Source organism: Pleurodeles waltl, chromosome 3_1 (genome assembly GCF_031143425.1).
Source record: "Pleurodeles waltl isolate 20211129_DDA chromosome 3_1, aPleWal1.hap1.20221129, whole genome shotgun sequence".
NCBI classification, from domain to species: domain Eukaryota; kingdom Metazoa; phylum Chordata; class Amphibia; order Caudata; family Salamandridae; genus Pleurodeles; species Pleurodeles waltl.
Genome location: NC_090440.1, coordinates 567,596,212 through 567,611,664, shown reverse-complemented (window position 1 = coordinate 567,611,664; position 15,453 = coordinate 567,596,212). Strand labels below are relative to the sequence as shown.

General features: G+C 43.8%; 1 protein-coding gene across 6 annotated transcripts in view; it reads right to left on the bottom strand.

Moving 5' to 3' along the window:
* Positions 1–15,453, bottom strand: part of ZFAND6 (zinc finger AN1-type containing 6) — a 136,468-nt gene that overhangs the window by 99,149 nt on the left and 21,866 nt on the right. For all 6 annotated transcript variants that reach the window (XM_069222987.1, XM_069222986.1, XM_069222985.1 and 3 more), the window contains exon 2: positions 1,756–1,925. In XM_069222987.1, the coding sequence (XP_069079088.1) occupies positions 1,756–1,915 (160 nt within the window). In that variant the 5' untranslated portion in view covers positions 1,916–1,925. The remainder of the gene's footprint in view (positions 1–1,755; positions 1,926–15,453) is intronic.

Genomic DNA, 15,453 nt, shown 5'->3' with positions numbered 1-15,453 from the left:
CATCACCATATGCTGGACATGTACCCTATCTGCAGGGTCACAGCAATTTCTTTTTGCCGGCTACAGAACTCTTTGCACTTTAATCCTGCTAGCCAGTGGTAATGTGCTTGTGCTCCACCTTCCTTACGTAGTAAAATGGATATACTCCTGATTGGCACATGTAACCTACCTATGTGTCTCTAGTATATGGTACCTAAAGTGCCAAAACCCCCGTACACACCTGTAAGTTAAATATCACCAGTGAGCTGCAGCACACACAGACCAGCCAAGTAGCAGGTTAGTGCTCCTATTCACATTACCAGACCAAAATGCTGTCAGCCTGTGCAGTTTGAGCTGCGCCCAGGTCGATGAGTGGTGCATTGCTACAGAGATCTAAGCCGGGACCGGTTAGTTGTGAGTTGTTTATATTAATGAAATTTATACTGTAACATTATACTGTAAACCCCCGCCGCCCCCCCCCCCTCCCTGCCTCCACCCCCACCTCCTAGATTAAAAGTAATACAGCTATTATGTTTAGGGCAACATTATAGTCAAACAACCATGAGTATGGCTTTTGTTAAAAGGATGCATCAGGACGGATTAGACTACCAGGAAGAAATGTTCTTTTGACATTCAGTTTTTTCCAACTTGGCAACCTGCTTCAAGTGCTTGGTTTTACTCATGAGAAAGTCTTGCACATTTGGTAGTAGAACGGCACTCACATGTACAGTGAAACTACAGAAATGTCACCCATACTCAAACACAAAACTTGTCAGCTATGCACATATTGTACCACCCAATACAGTGACAGGACAAGCATGACTGAAGGCCTGCCATGTGTAGCACAGTGCTGTAGGGTTCAACTGCAATTCCGAACTGTCAAAATAACCCTTCTGACAGGAATAAAACCCTCCTTGACAACGCTTATAGGTCATTCCTAAGTAACCCATTAGGACAGAGTTTGTGATATTTAAAAGTAGGTCATGTAATGTTTAATGTTAAGCATCTCCATACAGTATTGCCGCAAAGCTATTTTCTCTTTAGCTGGGTTGGTTATTTCACACAAAACATTGGGATACAATATTAAGTTTAATAAATGTTATCTCCACTTAGGAAACAGCTAGAGAAACATTTCAATGTAATAGTAAAGTCGAATTTTGCCCATTACAGAAATGGTATGTTAGAAAATGTACCTTTGCTTGCCTAAAGCCTCTAGAAGTCTATCTGTAAGTATTCAACTTAACTGGCAGCTTGATGGTTTTCCTGTGGTGAGGTATAAACGGCTCCCAAGACGGGAACAATGGGTCTTGGGTTGTGGGCAGGGTATCTTCTCCCTTTGACAGGATGGCCTGGGAGCTGTGCCCAAACCCCTAGTGCACTTCAAAGAGGCCTCCGTGATACAGGCAGCAAAGGCTACTGCAAAATGTATGCTAAATAAATAGATGTCTTCACTGGAATGGAATAATTTGAAGACTTCCTCTTTTTCATAGGTGCAGCAAGACTGATAGCATGATTCCTAGATTAGGCCCCACATGTCAACGTGTTCTGCAAAGTCAAGAGTTGGCTCTGCTGTTCATTTGCAATTTGACTTAGTTACCAAGACATACATGTTGTGAACTGCTAAATCAGGTAATTCCCCTGAACATTCAATCAAAATTCACAGGTAGGTAGAAACAGTCCCCCAAAGATGCAAGCAGCAGAGTGCAATATTACTGCCAACCCTGGGAACCTCAGGATTACTCTTAAAAGTGAGGGGATGCTGAAAAATGTACTTACTTGCCGGGCTGATCCTGCCACTGCTCCCATTCTGGCGCTGGAGATGTTCCTTGTAACACACAGAGCACATGCCATTTGTCCGCGGGTTACCATAAAACCCGCAGCCCGTGGAGCACAGCATCGGTGCTTGCCCGGGGTTGGTTTCCTGCGCCATGTTCATATGCTGACACCTGCAAGTGAAAACAGAATTAACACAATAAACCCACTTAAACAGTGCTCCCCTCCCACCTCTGTACTCTAACTACTCCCTTCAACTTTCCCACCAAATAATCTCTACTCATCCAGAACCCCACTTCCTACTAAGAATGTATAGTCTACTCAAGACAGAAGACTAAACCATGTATGAATGGCTTGATAACTGCAGCTATTGCAACAACAGATGTTTAATCTCACTATCAGCACACAAAGACCAACACAATTAAGAAAGCTCACTCCAGATTCCAATTCTCAATTTAACAGTGTTAACAGTGGGAGTTGCTTAGTAAGTATTTAGCTTCAACATGCGCCTGATGTGTGATCTAGAATGGTGAGTTAGCTAGAGTACCTCCAGAGAAGCATACATAATTGACACCCTGAAGAGGGCCAGATTTTTCTTGGTCTTGAGGTACGCTGATTAGAAGTGAACTTTAAGAGATTGATAACTCAAGAGCACTTCTAGCAATTGCAACAGGTATTACAAAATAACTTCAAAAGAAGCGATGAAAGGTGTTTCTAAAGCACAAACTGCTTTTAAGACGCAAGCAGACACAATATTTCAAACACTGCAGCATAGCAACTTCATAGGATTGCCTTCCTGAGCTAAGTTAATGCATCATCTTGGCTACCTTGAATTTCAAAGCACAGAAGCCAAGCTGCCAAGCTCAGCGCACATGATATGCAGCTATGCTGGCAACTTCACAGTATCCATGGGGCATGTGTATCGGGCGCAAGAACCACGTGTGCCTGAACCATGCCTGTTATGTCATGTGAAACTGTATGCATTTCCTGACCACTTATGAAATTAGTTGTTTGTGGGGGAACTTAATGTATGAAAACATAATGCATCTGTGGACACTACTAATCATGGCTGTGGACACTAGTCAAGGGGTCGTCTATGCAAAGACCCTAGTTCTCATGAGTGGCTATTCTCCAATCTAAGCTGCATGGATCTGCAATGTGGTTGTGGGCCCTGAGGATCTGTTTTATTAGGAGGGACCTGCCCCTTACTGTTCAAAGTCAAATCTACTGCACTTGCCTGAAGAGAGGGACAGATTGTGTGTTCACCTTGCTTGTTCAAATTGATCAAAACTGGAGTGCTATCTGTCAAAATCTAAAACAACTTACTGTGTATTTGGGATTGAAAAGTTTTCAACGTCAATCTTACATTCTACAATTTGAGTGTGCTGGATGATCTTTGCCGGTCAAATATTCGATGTGAACCTCAACACTCTGTAGTTACACGAAGTACCAGTGCAGGTGTGAAGTCATAGTTCTCAGCAATTGTATTTCTTTACAAATAGCTCAGCGCTGTAAACAGGTTGCCAAAACCCGTTAAGCATTTGGTGAAACACTTGAAGTGGCTGGGAGTACTAAGAATGTCTGTAACCGGTCACAAAACAAAGCCAATTCCTTGTGTTCAGATGCATCAAAGTCCAGAAGTAGGCACTCTACCATCATCTACACCATGTTGCATCAGAGAAAGACATCCTCCAATGGTGCCAGCTTAACCTTGGGAGTACAAATGTGGCAATTCGGGGTAAAGATACCCAACAGGGTGCAGCAGGTCATGTTTGATAGATGGAAATAAATAAATCAAACACACACTGACCCGATGTGTTGGCACCTGCTAATGAACCCTATTTGTTTAGCACTACTTATCCCTCAACAACCAGGATATGGATATAGATGTGGCGTCATCCTGGAAGGCGGTCTGCTTTGCCTTTCTTGAAACTCAACCCAATTTAATACTACAACAACAAAATACCATTTAGCACAAAGTTGCATCTTACACGCCTACCCCCCCCCCCACCCCACCCCCCAAAAAAGTGTTAGTAAAGTTTAGTGTAATGCAGACCATGTTTATGTTGCCAGGATCTAAACCAACATCCTTTGCTTTACATGGGGTAGTGTTGGGAAATGTGTGCTGCTATCTGTAAGTAGATGTTTGGCTAGTTATGCGAAAGGGAGGCAGTTTTCGTTACAACTCTGGGTACTATATTTCTACTAACCTCTAGTTCTGCAGGGTGACTCAGCACCTCTAGGGGAACGAGTGTTTCTAATCACACATTGTGTGTCAACTGTAAAGTGTTAGTCAACCCTCAACCTAATTTTTACTCCCTATTGAAACAGTATGCTGCTGCTATGGCTTGGCACAGCAGGGTGGAAGCTGAGTACCCATTATCAGGAGTGCTGAAGCAAACCTAGAACAATCAACACCTGTCAACTGGCAGCATTAAGCTCACCAATCTCTAAATGGCTGTGGCCACAAAGGCTGAGCATGGCACCACATTGGGACTCAATATGGATGTAATTCTGAGGGTTTAGGTGAAAAGATTGCTCAGAGTCCAGTAGTTACTAGGATATTGTAAATATCTGTTCCTTGTTGAAGCGTTCACAAGAGAATGGGCAAAAAAAGATGTTTTCCCCCACAAAGAATTCAGCTCTCCATGAAAAATACAATTACTCTTCTTTTGGATGGCACAATAAGAGCTCACCTTATCCGGGAGTGAAGCAGAGAGAGGGGCTTAGAGCACGTTTTACAACTTTTCCTTCCCCAAAGAGAAAATCAGTCTCTAAGCTCTAAATACTCCCTCTTAATCATCAACTTGATCTGATCAACTTGTCTTTTGGTCTTGCAATAGCAAAGGCTGAGGAGCCAAAGTTGCATTGTGTTATGTTGGAGATGGGAGAGTCAATTTCTTGTAATGTTTTTAGAAATAGGCTCCTTCAGTCATTTTTTTCCTCGCGCAGTTTCTTGGCTGTTTGAAATGAGCCAAAACTAGTACTATTCCTTAAAACAGAGATGAAAATAATAAAATGGGAAAAATAAGAAAATTATAAGGAGGGTTGCACAGCATTGTTGCATTTATAGGCTCCTACAGAGTTGGTGCAGATTAAACCAAAAACTTCAACTAGGCACCCACACCACCAACATTCAAACTAATTTCTGGCCAGATACAAACTAGCATGTCTATAACATCATTACTTAAAAATGTTTAAATCAACTAGAGGTTTTGTTTTCATTTCTTGTGGAAAGCAGTTCCAATAATGCCAGCTGTAGCCCCCTGCCCCCCCCCCCAAACCCCAGCAAAGACTTGTGGGACACAATGAAGAAGGGAGAAAGACTCCCCCTGCACACTTCAAAGGGTGCTCTTTGATTCCGTAAGTGATCACAAGGAGGCCAGGACACTTCTCAGGCAGGAGATGGGGCTGATAAGCTGAACCCCAACAAAACTTCAAAGACCTAGGATTTAAATCACATTTGGTGAATGGAAATAGGCTATAAGAAGAGGCAGTTGGAGACATCTAAAACTGTTGCCTGCCAAGCAGCCAGATGAGCTGTGTAAAGAAAGGGACGTTCTGCAAGACTTCTTTCTGTGACCAGGACTGGAGGGGCAAGGTCTGCTAGTTTCCCTGCTGGGTAAGGGGACATAACCCAGGAAGACGAAGATGCACCAGTGCCTACCTACTTGCTAAGACCAGTGTGACTTTTGATTAAGAGGAGAAGAGTGGAGGGAGTGAGGTCCAGTGAGGAGCCCTGTTGAGTGGCCTCCCAGTGCGAGGACATGGCTACTGTACCAAATGGGTTGTTGCCGGTGTGCAGATTGAGGTTCGCATCCCCCGTAGGCCAGGAAGATAGTCATTGTAGGAAGCTGGCTCTGTATATACACTATCTCAAAGTAAGAGTCCAAGGGTTCCCCTTTGAGGTTGATAGTGGCAAAATTAGATAATACTAATGCTCTATTTTGTTGTAGTGTGGTCAAGCAGTAGGATTATCAGAGGGTAGTGTTAAGCATTTGTTGTACACACACAGGGAATAAATGGGAACACACACTCAAAGAATTAACTCCAGGCCAATAGGTTTTTATATAGAAAAATATTATTTTCTTAATTTATTTTAGAACCACAAGATTCAGAATTTAGGTAAGTACATAAATTGTAAGGTACTTCACACAGGTAAGTATGGAACTTTGAATTAAAGCAGTAATGTACACAGTTTTGGCAAAAATGGCAATAAGCTATTTTTAAAGTGAACACAGTGCTAAAATCAACAGTTCCTGGGGGAGGTAAGTAATAGTTAGTTTCTCAGGTAAGTAAAGCACTTACAAGTTCAGTCTCCTGGGCATAGGCAGCCCACCGTTGGGGGTTCAAGGCAACCCCAAAGCTACTGCACCAGCAACACAGGGCCGGTCAGGTGCAGAGGTCCCATGGACGGCCCAAATAACATAGGCGCCAATGGGGAACAGGGGTGCTCCGGTTCTAGTCGGCTAGCAGCTAAGTACCTGTGTCCTCAGGGAGCAGACTAGGGGGTTTTTGTATAGCACAGGGAGGGGGGGAATGGAGAGAAATGGAGGTCAGACAGGCACACAAAACAGACCCTCAGTGGCACAAGGGTAGCCGGGTGCAGTGTTCAAAGTAGGTGTTGAGTTTGTCGTTGAAAACAATGGAGGGATCCGGGGGTCACTCTGGCGATGCAGGCAGGGCACAGGGGGGCTTCTAGGGCCAGCCACCAACTGAGCTAGGATGACTGCCGTCTGTTGGTCACTCCTGCACTGGTAGGTGGTTCCTCTCGGTCCTGGGGGCTGCGGGTGCAGTGCTTGGTCCAGGCGTCAGGTTCCTTTGTTACCAGGCAGCCGCAGTCAGGGGAGCCTCTGGATCCTCTCTTAAGGCGTCGCTGTGGGGGTGCAGGGAGGTCGACTAAGGGTTTTCACGTCATTGGAGTCCCCTGGGAGTCCTCTCTGCGGTGTTGGTTGTCCTGAACTTGAGTCGGGCGTTGGGTGCAGAGTGGGAAGAATCACGCTTCTGGCGGGAAGTTGAAGTCTCTTTAAAGTTGCTTTCTTTGCTTTTGTTTCTGGACCTTTAGGCGCAGGTGTTGGTTCTTGGTTCTTTAGGTGCAGGTCAGTCCTTTGAGTCCTCAGAGGTCGCTGGTCCCGCTGGATGCGTCGCTGTAGGGCTGGGGCCAAGTCAGTTGTTGTCTCCGCCGTCTCTGTGGGCCTTTCAGGTCAGCAGTCCTTCTCCTTTCTTCAGGTTGCAGGAATCTGATTTCCTGGGTTTAGGGTAGCCCCTAAATACTCAATTTAGGGGTGTGTTTAGGTCTGGGGGACATTGGGAGGGGCATCCCTATTCCTATTGGGGGAATCCACCAAAAACAAGATGGAGGATTTCTTAAGGCAGTGGTCACCTCAGCTCAGGACACCTTAGGGCAGTGGTCTCCAAACTTTTTAATGCCATGCCCCCCCCCAGTTGAAAAATAAAAATCATTGGGCCCCCCCTTCAGAATTTTTCACAATTATTTTATAAAGATGAAAATTTTAAATATGTCTAGACCTATTTAAATATTGCAGTTAAGTACTGTTACCCTTTTAAAATTGCAATAACTGCTTTTGCTTTAAACAAAGGCTTGTTACCTGTATAATGCTTCTTTTGGCCAGAGTCTTGCACCCTCCCAGGACCACTTGAGGCCCCCCAGTTTCAAGACCTCTGCCTTAGGGGCTGGCCTGACTGGTGGGTGACTCTTTGTTTTTCTCATTATCTCCTCTGGACTTGCCGCCAAAAGTGGAGGCTGTGTCCTGAGAGGCGGGCATCTCCACTAGCTGGGATGCCCTGGGGGACTGTAACAACAGGCATGAAGGAGCCTTTGAAGCTTACCGCCAGGTGTTACAGTTCCTGCAGGGGGAGCTGAGAAGAACCTCCACCCAGTGCAGGCTTTGTTCCTGGCCATAGAGTGACAAAGGCACTCACCCCATGTGGCCGGAAACCAGTCTGGTTGTTGTTGGCTGGCAGGAACTGGTCAACCTAACACTGGTGTTTGGACTGGTATACAGTGGCATCTCTAAGATGCCCTCTGTGTGCATTTTTCAATAAATCCCACACTGGCATCAGTGTGGATTTATTGTGCTGAGAAGTTTGATACCAAATTTCCCAGATTTCTGTGTAGCCATTATGGAACTGTGGAGTTCGTGTTTGACAAACTCCCAGACCATTTACTCTTTAATGCTACCCTGCACTTACAATCTCTAAGATTTGGCTTAGACACTGTAGAGGCATAGTGCTCATGCACCTATGCCCTCACCTGTGGTATAGTGCACCCTGCCTTAGGGTGTAAGGCCTGCTAGAGGGGTGACACCTATGCCACAAGCAGTGGGTTGAGGGAATGACACTCTGAGGGGAGTGCCATGTCGACTTAGTCATTTTCTCCCCACCAGCACACACAAGCTGTGAGGCAGTGTCCATGTGCTGAGTGAGGGGTCCCCAGGGTGGCATAATACATGCTGCAGCCCTTAGAGACCTTCCCTGGCCACAGGGCCCTTGGTAGTAAGGGTACTAGTTACAAGGGATTGTGTGCCAGGGCTGTGCCAATTGTGGGAACAAAGGTACAGTTTAGGGAAAGAATACTAGTGCTGGGGCCTGGTTAGCAGGATCCCAGCACACTTTCAATCATAACTGGCATCAACAAAAGGCAAAAGGTTAGGGGTTAACCATGCCATGAGAGGCATTTTCCTACAGTCGTGGCACAAGCACCATGCAGTAAGGATGAAGACTGTACAGCACCACTGCAACGACCTCGTATGCCAGCAGGAGGGGCCGCCGTGGAAGATACTTCACATTAAAGAGGGCTGAATCCTGTAAAGGACTGCAGCGGCAATCGCGTATGCCGGGAGGGACCGCTGTGGTGCAGACTACAGAGGGGTGGAAGATACTTCACCTCAAAGAGTGCTGAATCCTGTACAGGACTGTAGCGGCAATCGCGTATGCCGGGAGGGACCACTGTGGTGCAGACTACAGAGGGGCAGAAGCAGTCACTTTGAGTGGCAGTGGTGAGCAAACCTGTATGCTATGAGGGGTTGCTAGAAACAATTGTGCCTTGCAAATCAGGCCATAACCACAGAACTGTGAAATGTGGTGACCCCTGGGTAATGAGGAGCAACAAGGACTGCAAATTACATGACCCCATGGACTGCACGAGGACACCGCTGATGCCTTACCTCATCACTGCGATCAGGTTGAGGAGCATCAGAATCAATTCTTCATCCCATCACACCCAGTCACCCTTTTCTGGGGAAAATGTAAACTTACCTTGCAGGAGGAGAACAAAACACCTCTGATCCCTGCCAGAGCAGACTACGCAGGCTCAGAGGAGAGTCTACGTCAGAGTGCTGTCTAGTCTCCTGCATGCAGCTGACTCACTGAACAGGACTGGAGATTTTAGAGTGCGCACAGACTGGGCACCATTGAAGGTGCTTCCTCTCTGTTGGAGAGAGAAAGACAGAGTACAGGCCTACTCGGTCCTGGGGGACACACTGCTAAGAGCGCTGCAGCGTCAAGATAGTTTTTTGACTGTTTGCTAAAGGTTGGAGTGGACTCTTGAGTCAAGGCCTGCTGGTGTGTATTTCCTGGGTGAAGCATCCAGTGAATGGGGAATAATCCCAATCACAATGCAAGGAGTGGGTGGGACACAGATTTTCCATTGAAACAGTAGATTCCCCAAACTCAGGTGGGGGGGGGGGGGTAGGGGGAGGGGAATGTGTTGATGTCTTTAAATGTTCTAACCTCATTTTGAATAAGAGGAGCTAGAAATAAAATATTTTTTTAATTCTAAAAACAAGTATTTTTCTGGACATTCATTTATAGCTACATGATCTTTGAGTTTAGAGTAGTGTTCCCAAATCTGTACCCCCACCTGCAACTGGTCGTTAACATCTACCACAGAGAGTAAAGTGCAGAAGAGGTACTTGGCTCAGTTGCACAGGATCCATAGTAGGTTGGGCCCTGGACATCAGAAGTAAAGGTCTCAATCCCCACCGTTAGGCCCAGTAACCCCTGAGTGCCTTGTGGCACTCTGAAAGGGGATTTGACAGAAATCTTATCCTCTCTTATCCTCACTCTCCCACTGTCTAATGCTGAAATATTACAGTTTTTTTTTATTGACTTCTTGCTAAAGATACTGTACAATCAGTCAAGAAAGATCCAGCAGACCCACTGTTGTGGGTGTTCTCGTCATCCAAGTGGAGACACAGAATACCAAAGTGGAGTAAGAAAAGCAGCAGTGATTTAGACCAGTACAGCTTATCTCCAGTTTTCCTGCCAATTACATTTGTGTCCATGTAGCCATACATTTCCCAGCCTCTCAACCTAGCCACAAGGCACCTTTCTCTGCATTATGAATTCAGAAGTACCAACATCTTAAGAAACTACACTGGCTCTTGTTTCAGAAGAGATGCCACTTCAAGATGATGACCCACACCTACAAAGCCCTGCACAACTAAGGTCCTACATACATATAAAAAAATAAAATAAAATAAACACTTTACCACCCACTAGACACCTTAGATCCACCTCCCTCTCCCTCACAGACATCCCACAGATCTGCTGAACCAACAGTGAAGGACGCTCCTTCTCGCACCTGGTAGCAAAGGCTTGGAACGACCACTCCTTGCACCTCAGGACCACACACCTGCTCCAGCAATTCAGGAAACAACTCAAGATCTGGATGTTCCAACGATGAAACCACCACGGAACAGCCAACATTGTCAGCATCTCAAGACCCTCATGGGTGATTTACCTTGCTTTATATATGTTTGATTGATGCTTGTCTTTGCTCTTTTAACACTTCATTCCAAGCCTGCTTAGGAACAAGGTTTTATAAAGGACTAGATTTGATTGTGTACAAACTATGAACTTGGGTGCAGATATTGGACGTCATCTTCAAAAGGTCATAATTCCATTCCAGTTTTCCAGCACCACCGATAAAAGCAGTGAAACTAAATTAGTATAATCTTCTATCCGACCACTTGTTCTATGTATCAGTTTTCCTAAATACAAGTATAGAATTATGGTCAAAGTAAGCAGTTCCATCTATTCAGCACTGCTTCCATCTAGTGATGATAAAACAAAATCAGCAAACAAGTTTCTCAGGCTCCAATTCATTTCCCATCGGTCAAGGTCTGGCATACATGCCATTAATATATCGCGTTTTCCACCTTTACAAAGTCAAAGTACATCTGATGTTCCTCCAGGCAGCTGACAATACTCGTGTTCCAGGAAAACTTCAAGTTGTCCAAGGAACTACACCTTTCTTTTGATGATCCCTCATCATTTTAGGACTGCTCTAACATAGCTCAACTGCTTTACTCACCTTTATTTGGGTTCGTTTCAACCTTACAAACACCTAATTTATGTCCATCAATAACTGTATATAAACCGCAAATTCTTACAAAGCAGCAAGGAGAAGAATGCGTTCAATAATTTAGCTTTTTGAATGTCCTTCACGTCCATACACTTTGACAACTGGGTCCTTGTTCTTACTTTATCCAAAACAATAGTGATTTCCTACATTCAATGCAACCGATTAATTTTTTTTTTTTTTTAAACAAAAAAAAAAAAAAACAGACGACATCACCACATGCCCTAACGAAACAAAATGAAACACTGAAGGGACAGTTAAGAAATCTCTACAAATCAACAGGCTAATACCAGTGCCTGGGATTTTAAAAGGAATTGAGGGGGAGGGTGTGCTATGTACAAGACATCTAATACAACTAATCTGCAGTTAACGCACAAGGGTGTATGGAACACATCTTCAAATAAAAAGAATGAATCTTCTGCCGCATAGGTTCTATCACATGTCAATCATTGTACTTTAGATCTTGAAGTCTTCTGTTGGCCCACTTCTTCCCAACCACCAAATCCAGTGAGCTTGCCACTCTGATGGAAGCAAGAAGCAGAGCAGGTTGCATCCCCTCTCGGAGTATGAATGACTAAATACACAGCAAAGGTTTTTTTTTTTTTTTTTTTACTCAAACAGACATGATTGAAATGTTGATTTAACCTATGTTTTCTGAAGCCCTTGCTGCCGTACTACTGTACAATAACGCTGGAAACTGGACTTATTACCCAATTCAAAGGCATTCGTTGTATTGGATTTGCAAGGGTGAAAGACTGATTGATGCCAAGAGAAGTCAAACATGGGAACTTGCAAGTTGCCACAGCTTGCAGAAAGACAGAAAGAGGTGTATTAATGCCCAGAAACGTGTGTGGTTAATGTCACAAAAATTATAAATGAGAGACCGGGTCATATTTACATTATTATCACTTCACCAATTAATCAAAAAGTGTAAGAGTTCATAGAAAGTTGTTTTTTTAAATAGTTGCTCCACTGACTTAGTAACTCAGTGTTTTTCATATACTTTTCTTTGCTGCAACGTCTACTGCACTATCAGAGAAATATATTTGCCCACATACGAGTAATCTGAAAGATACCTACTTTAGTGATTTTATCCTATGTCAAAACTGGGACTGGAAGGTGCCCTCTCCTTCAGCGCCTCCCATCTTGTGTGTAGAGGATCTGTCAAACCTTTTGCAGTATAAAGAAGAGATTCCAGCTACCCACGCCGAGGCCCTATCTTAGGAAAAAGTCTCTTGCTTCAAGGCTGCATCTTGAAGGACAGGGGCCCCAAGACTTTGCATTGTCAGCGCTCACCAGGTATACCAATGCTTCTGAAGCCAAATTCTACAATCTGAATTGGTTGTGGCTGTACTTTAGCTGTTGACTCAAAAGATCAATCAACGTTTCTTATGTTAAATAAATTCCTACCCCAGTTCGATATGACATGAAGAAAGGAACAAAATATGTGTGTAGAAACAATATGAATTTTTAAAACGGAACAGCAAAAAAAGACGATCATGCTAGAGTTCACAAAAGCAATGATTTAGTGCAGTGCAAGGGTAAGTCAACGGTAAGTGTGATCCAAGTTAGCGAGTGCAAGGACCAGTATTAACACTCTGCCACACTGACCATCATACTTTATGAGCAGCATTCTTTATACTGGACCTGACAAAACTCATCCATTACCAACATTTTCAATACCTTTCCATAAATAATCTGGAACTATGAAACTATTTCTCTGCAAACTGGTGCTCGTCAATCTCAACATTCGAAGCAGCAGATTGCCTCAAAATAACAGGTTGCTGGGTCGTCACTTTTCTCCGGTCGAGCTGCCACTGCGAAATCCAGGACGTGTGATAGATAGGCATCCACCAGAAGAAGGCCAGATCATGCTCTCCCTCGCCATCTAATTCAATCAGACAAACGTTTTGGTTTCTAAAACCGCACAGGTACAATCACTGAAACTGGTGCGTAGGTAATTACGTTTTTGTGCTGAATGTTTTACTGACGCTGTTGTTTTTACTCCAAAGTTCACGCAGAAAATGTAAAAAGCGAATGCAAGAAAATACAGCTTTAGCGGCAGGTAGTTTTAATACGATAAGTTATACTGTGATGAGTTACTGCAAAGGTCAAGTTCAAAAACGAAAAGATGTACCAATTAAACAACAAGGGTGAACAGTGGCCACGTGTTTTTCGCATCAAACCAAAACCTACCCACGATTGTGGTTGTGCTGCGGCGAGATACACATCGGAAGGTCCGCCCTAGCCTACGTGGGGCCTGATTTACCAGATTTTTTATCTTTAAGAGGTGTTTTCCCTCCCAAGGACTGCAGGCTATTTAAATAAGCTACCTTTATGGTAACACAAGCTATGCAATGTCACACAAATCTGCAAGCTTGATTGGCCATCGATGCAATAATAGAGGAAGTCAAACCCAAAACACCAGCGCCTGCTATAGAACAAACCAGGTAGTCTCATTACTCTCAAACTCGGAGACATCACAAGCTGCCGTAACCAAAGCCAATTCCATGGACAGCCTTACAGAACCTATCTCTGCAGTGAGGCTGCTCTTTCAGAATGACCACTAGAAGCAGTCTGCAAGTGACGTGCTTATAGGCTATGCATAAGTTAGGTACAGCTCCAATGGGTCAGACTTCACTTCCAAAGGTAAAAAACATTAATCAGCTCTGTCCACAAGAAATCGTATAAAGAAAGTACACATCACGAGGAGGAAACTTAGTTCAGGCATGCAGGTGTTGTTGAATCATGTTGCGAGCCTCCCTACTGTGACACAGTTGTTGCTTGTGTTCACTGTGAGCAACACAATAATAGCAAACTCGATGTTGCAAACGTACAGAGGAGCCTCTGGACCTACTTCTTCAGCCCACCACAGCTACTCACGTACTCTAATTTGTGCCTTTTCATACACCAGACGATGATGCTCTACTCTATGCATTACCTATGAGTGGCTAATGCATAGTCAATAAATATTAGTTACACAAGTTCAGATGCATACAGAAATTATTTAAGCACAAGACTACCGACCATTGTTCGTTAATAAAGTGTCGTTATTTTATTGGCATATTACATGAAAACTAGACTGCCTTTGCTTTATCATCAAGGCATTAAATGTTTAAATATTTATAATTGACCATACATTGTAACTTGGCTAAGCCATAAACTGATGTGTGCTACTTGGTACTACGAACATAATACAAGCCCAATGTTTGAAGGCACATCATATCATTATTCAAACACCAGGCCTACAAAAGAAATAATCCAATAAAGTGTGCAGGGCAGAGAGATAAAAATAGAACAAAATGCCCTCAATTAGGCCTGTCCAGGACATGCCAACTTCACACTGAATTTGAAGAGTCATCATATGCTAGTAGTCTCGGTGTCTTACAGCAACACATCTGCAGAAGTATGTGTTTGGGAGGACGAGTACTTTAAAGACATGGGAGTCATCCCATAATCATGCCTGTGGTATGAATATTTACCTGAATCAATGAGATTTGAAGTCGGAAAGATTAGAAGTAGATGAGGGCCCTTAAAGTCAAAAGGGACTACCATGTTCTTCCAGAGGTATGCAAGACAGTAATGACAGTCTGGGAGACTGCAACTAAGGATTAATATTTCACTTTAACACTATGGGATCTTACATTAAGCTTTGTCTAATTTCCAGTTAGAGGCAGACCTTTAGGGCTTTGGTGTCCTGGAAACATGAAATGAGAGACGTTGAATGTTAGGTTAGCTTAGGGGCATGGGTAGGTTTTAAGGGTTCTTTGAATAACTGGACATATTCTATGGCGAAATGTCTTCGTTTTTTTCCAGGGTATTTGCTTTCAGGATGGACTCACAACCAAACCTTTGTGTTCTTCACTGCACCAAATAATTTTTAATGTCCTTTTCAGTCTATATTTCTACATTAGTAAAACCATCTAGGAATATGGTCCTGCACTAGTCCATCTTATTACACTTTTCTGGGGAAAATTCACTCAAGGAATAGCATATCCAGGTTTCGGATAAACGACACTGCACAAGAAAAAATGTTTCGCCGGTCTTGTATTAAAAGCAAAAATAATAACTGGATCCTTTAGAGTGGCGTCAGAAAAGAAGGGAAACATCACTTAGAACTCAAGACTGTAAAGGGTCTGGCGTAAAAGATGCTTACAGCCAGTGGTTTTGGAGGACAGCCTTCGCATTCATTCAGATAAAACCAGCAATCTACTGACAGTGTTCATACCCGGGCACTCACTAGTCATAAGGGAAATTCACAAACAAGTCAGCATTGGAACTTTGTAGCTTCAGTCAAGCTTGATCACACACAGAAG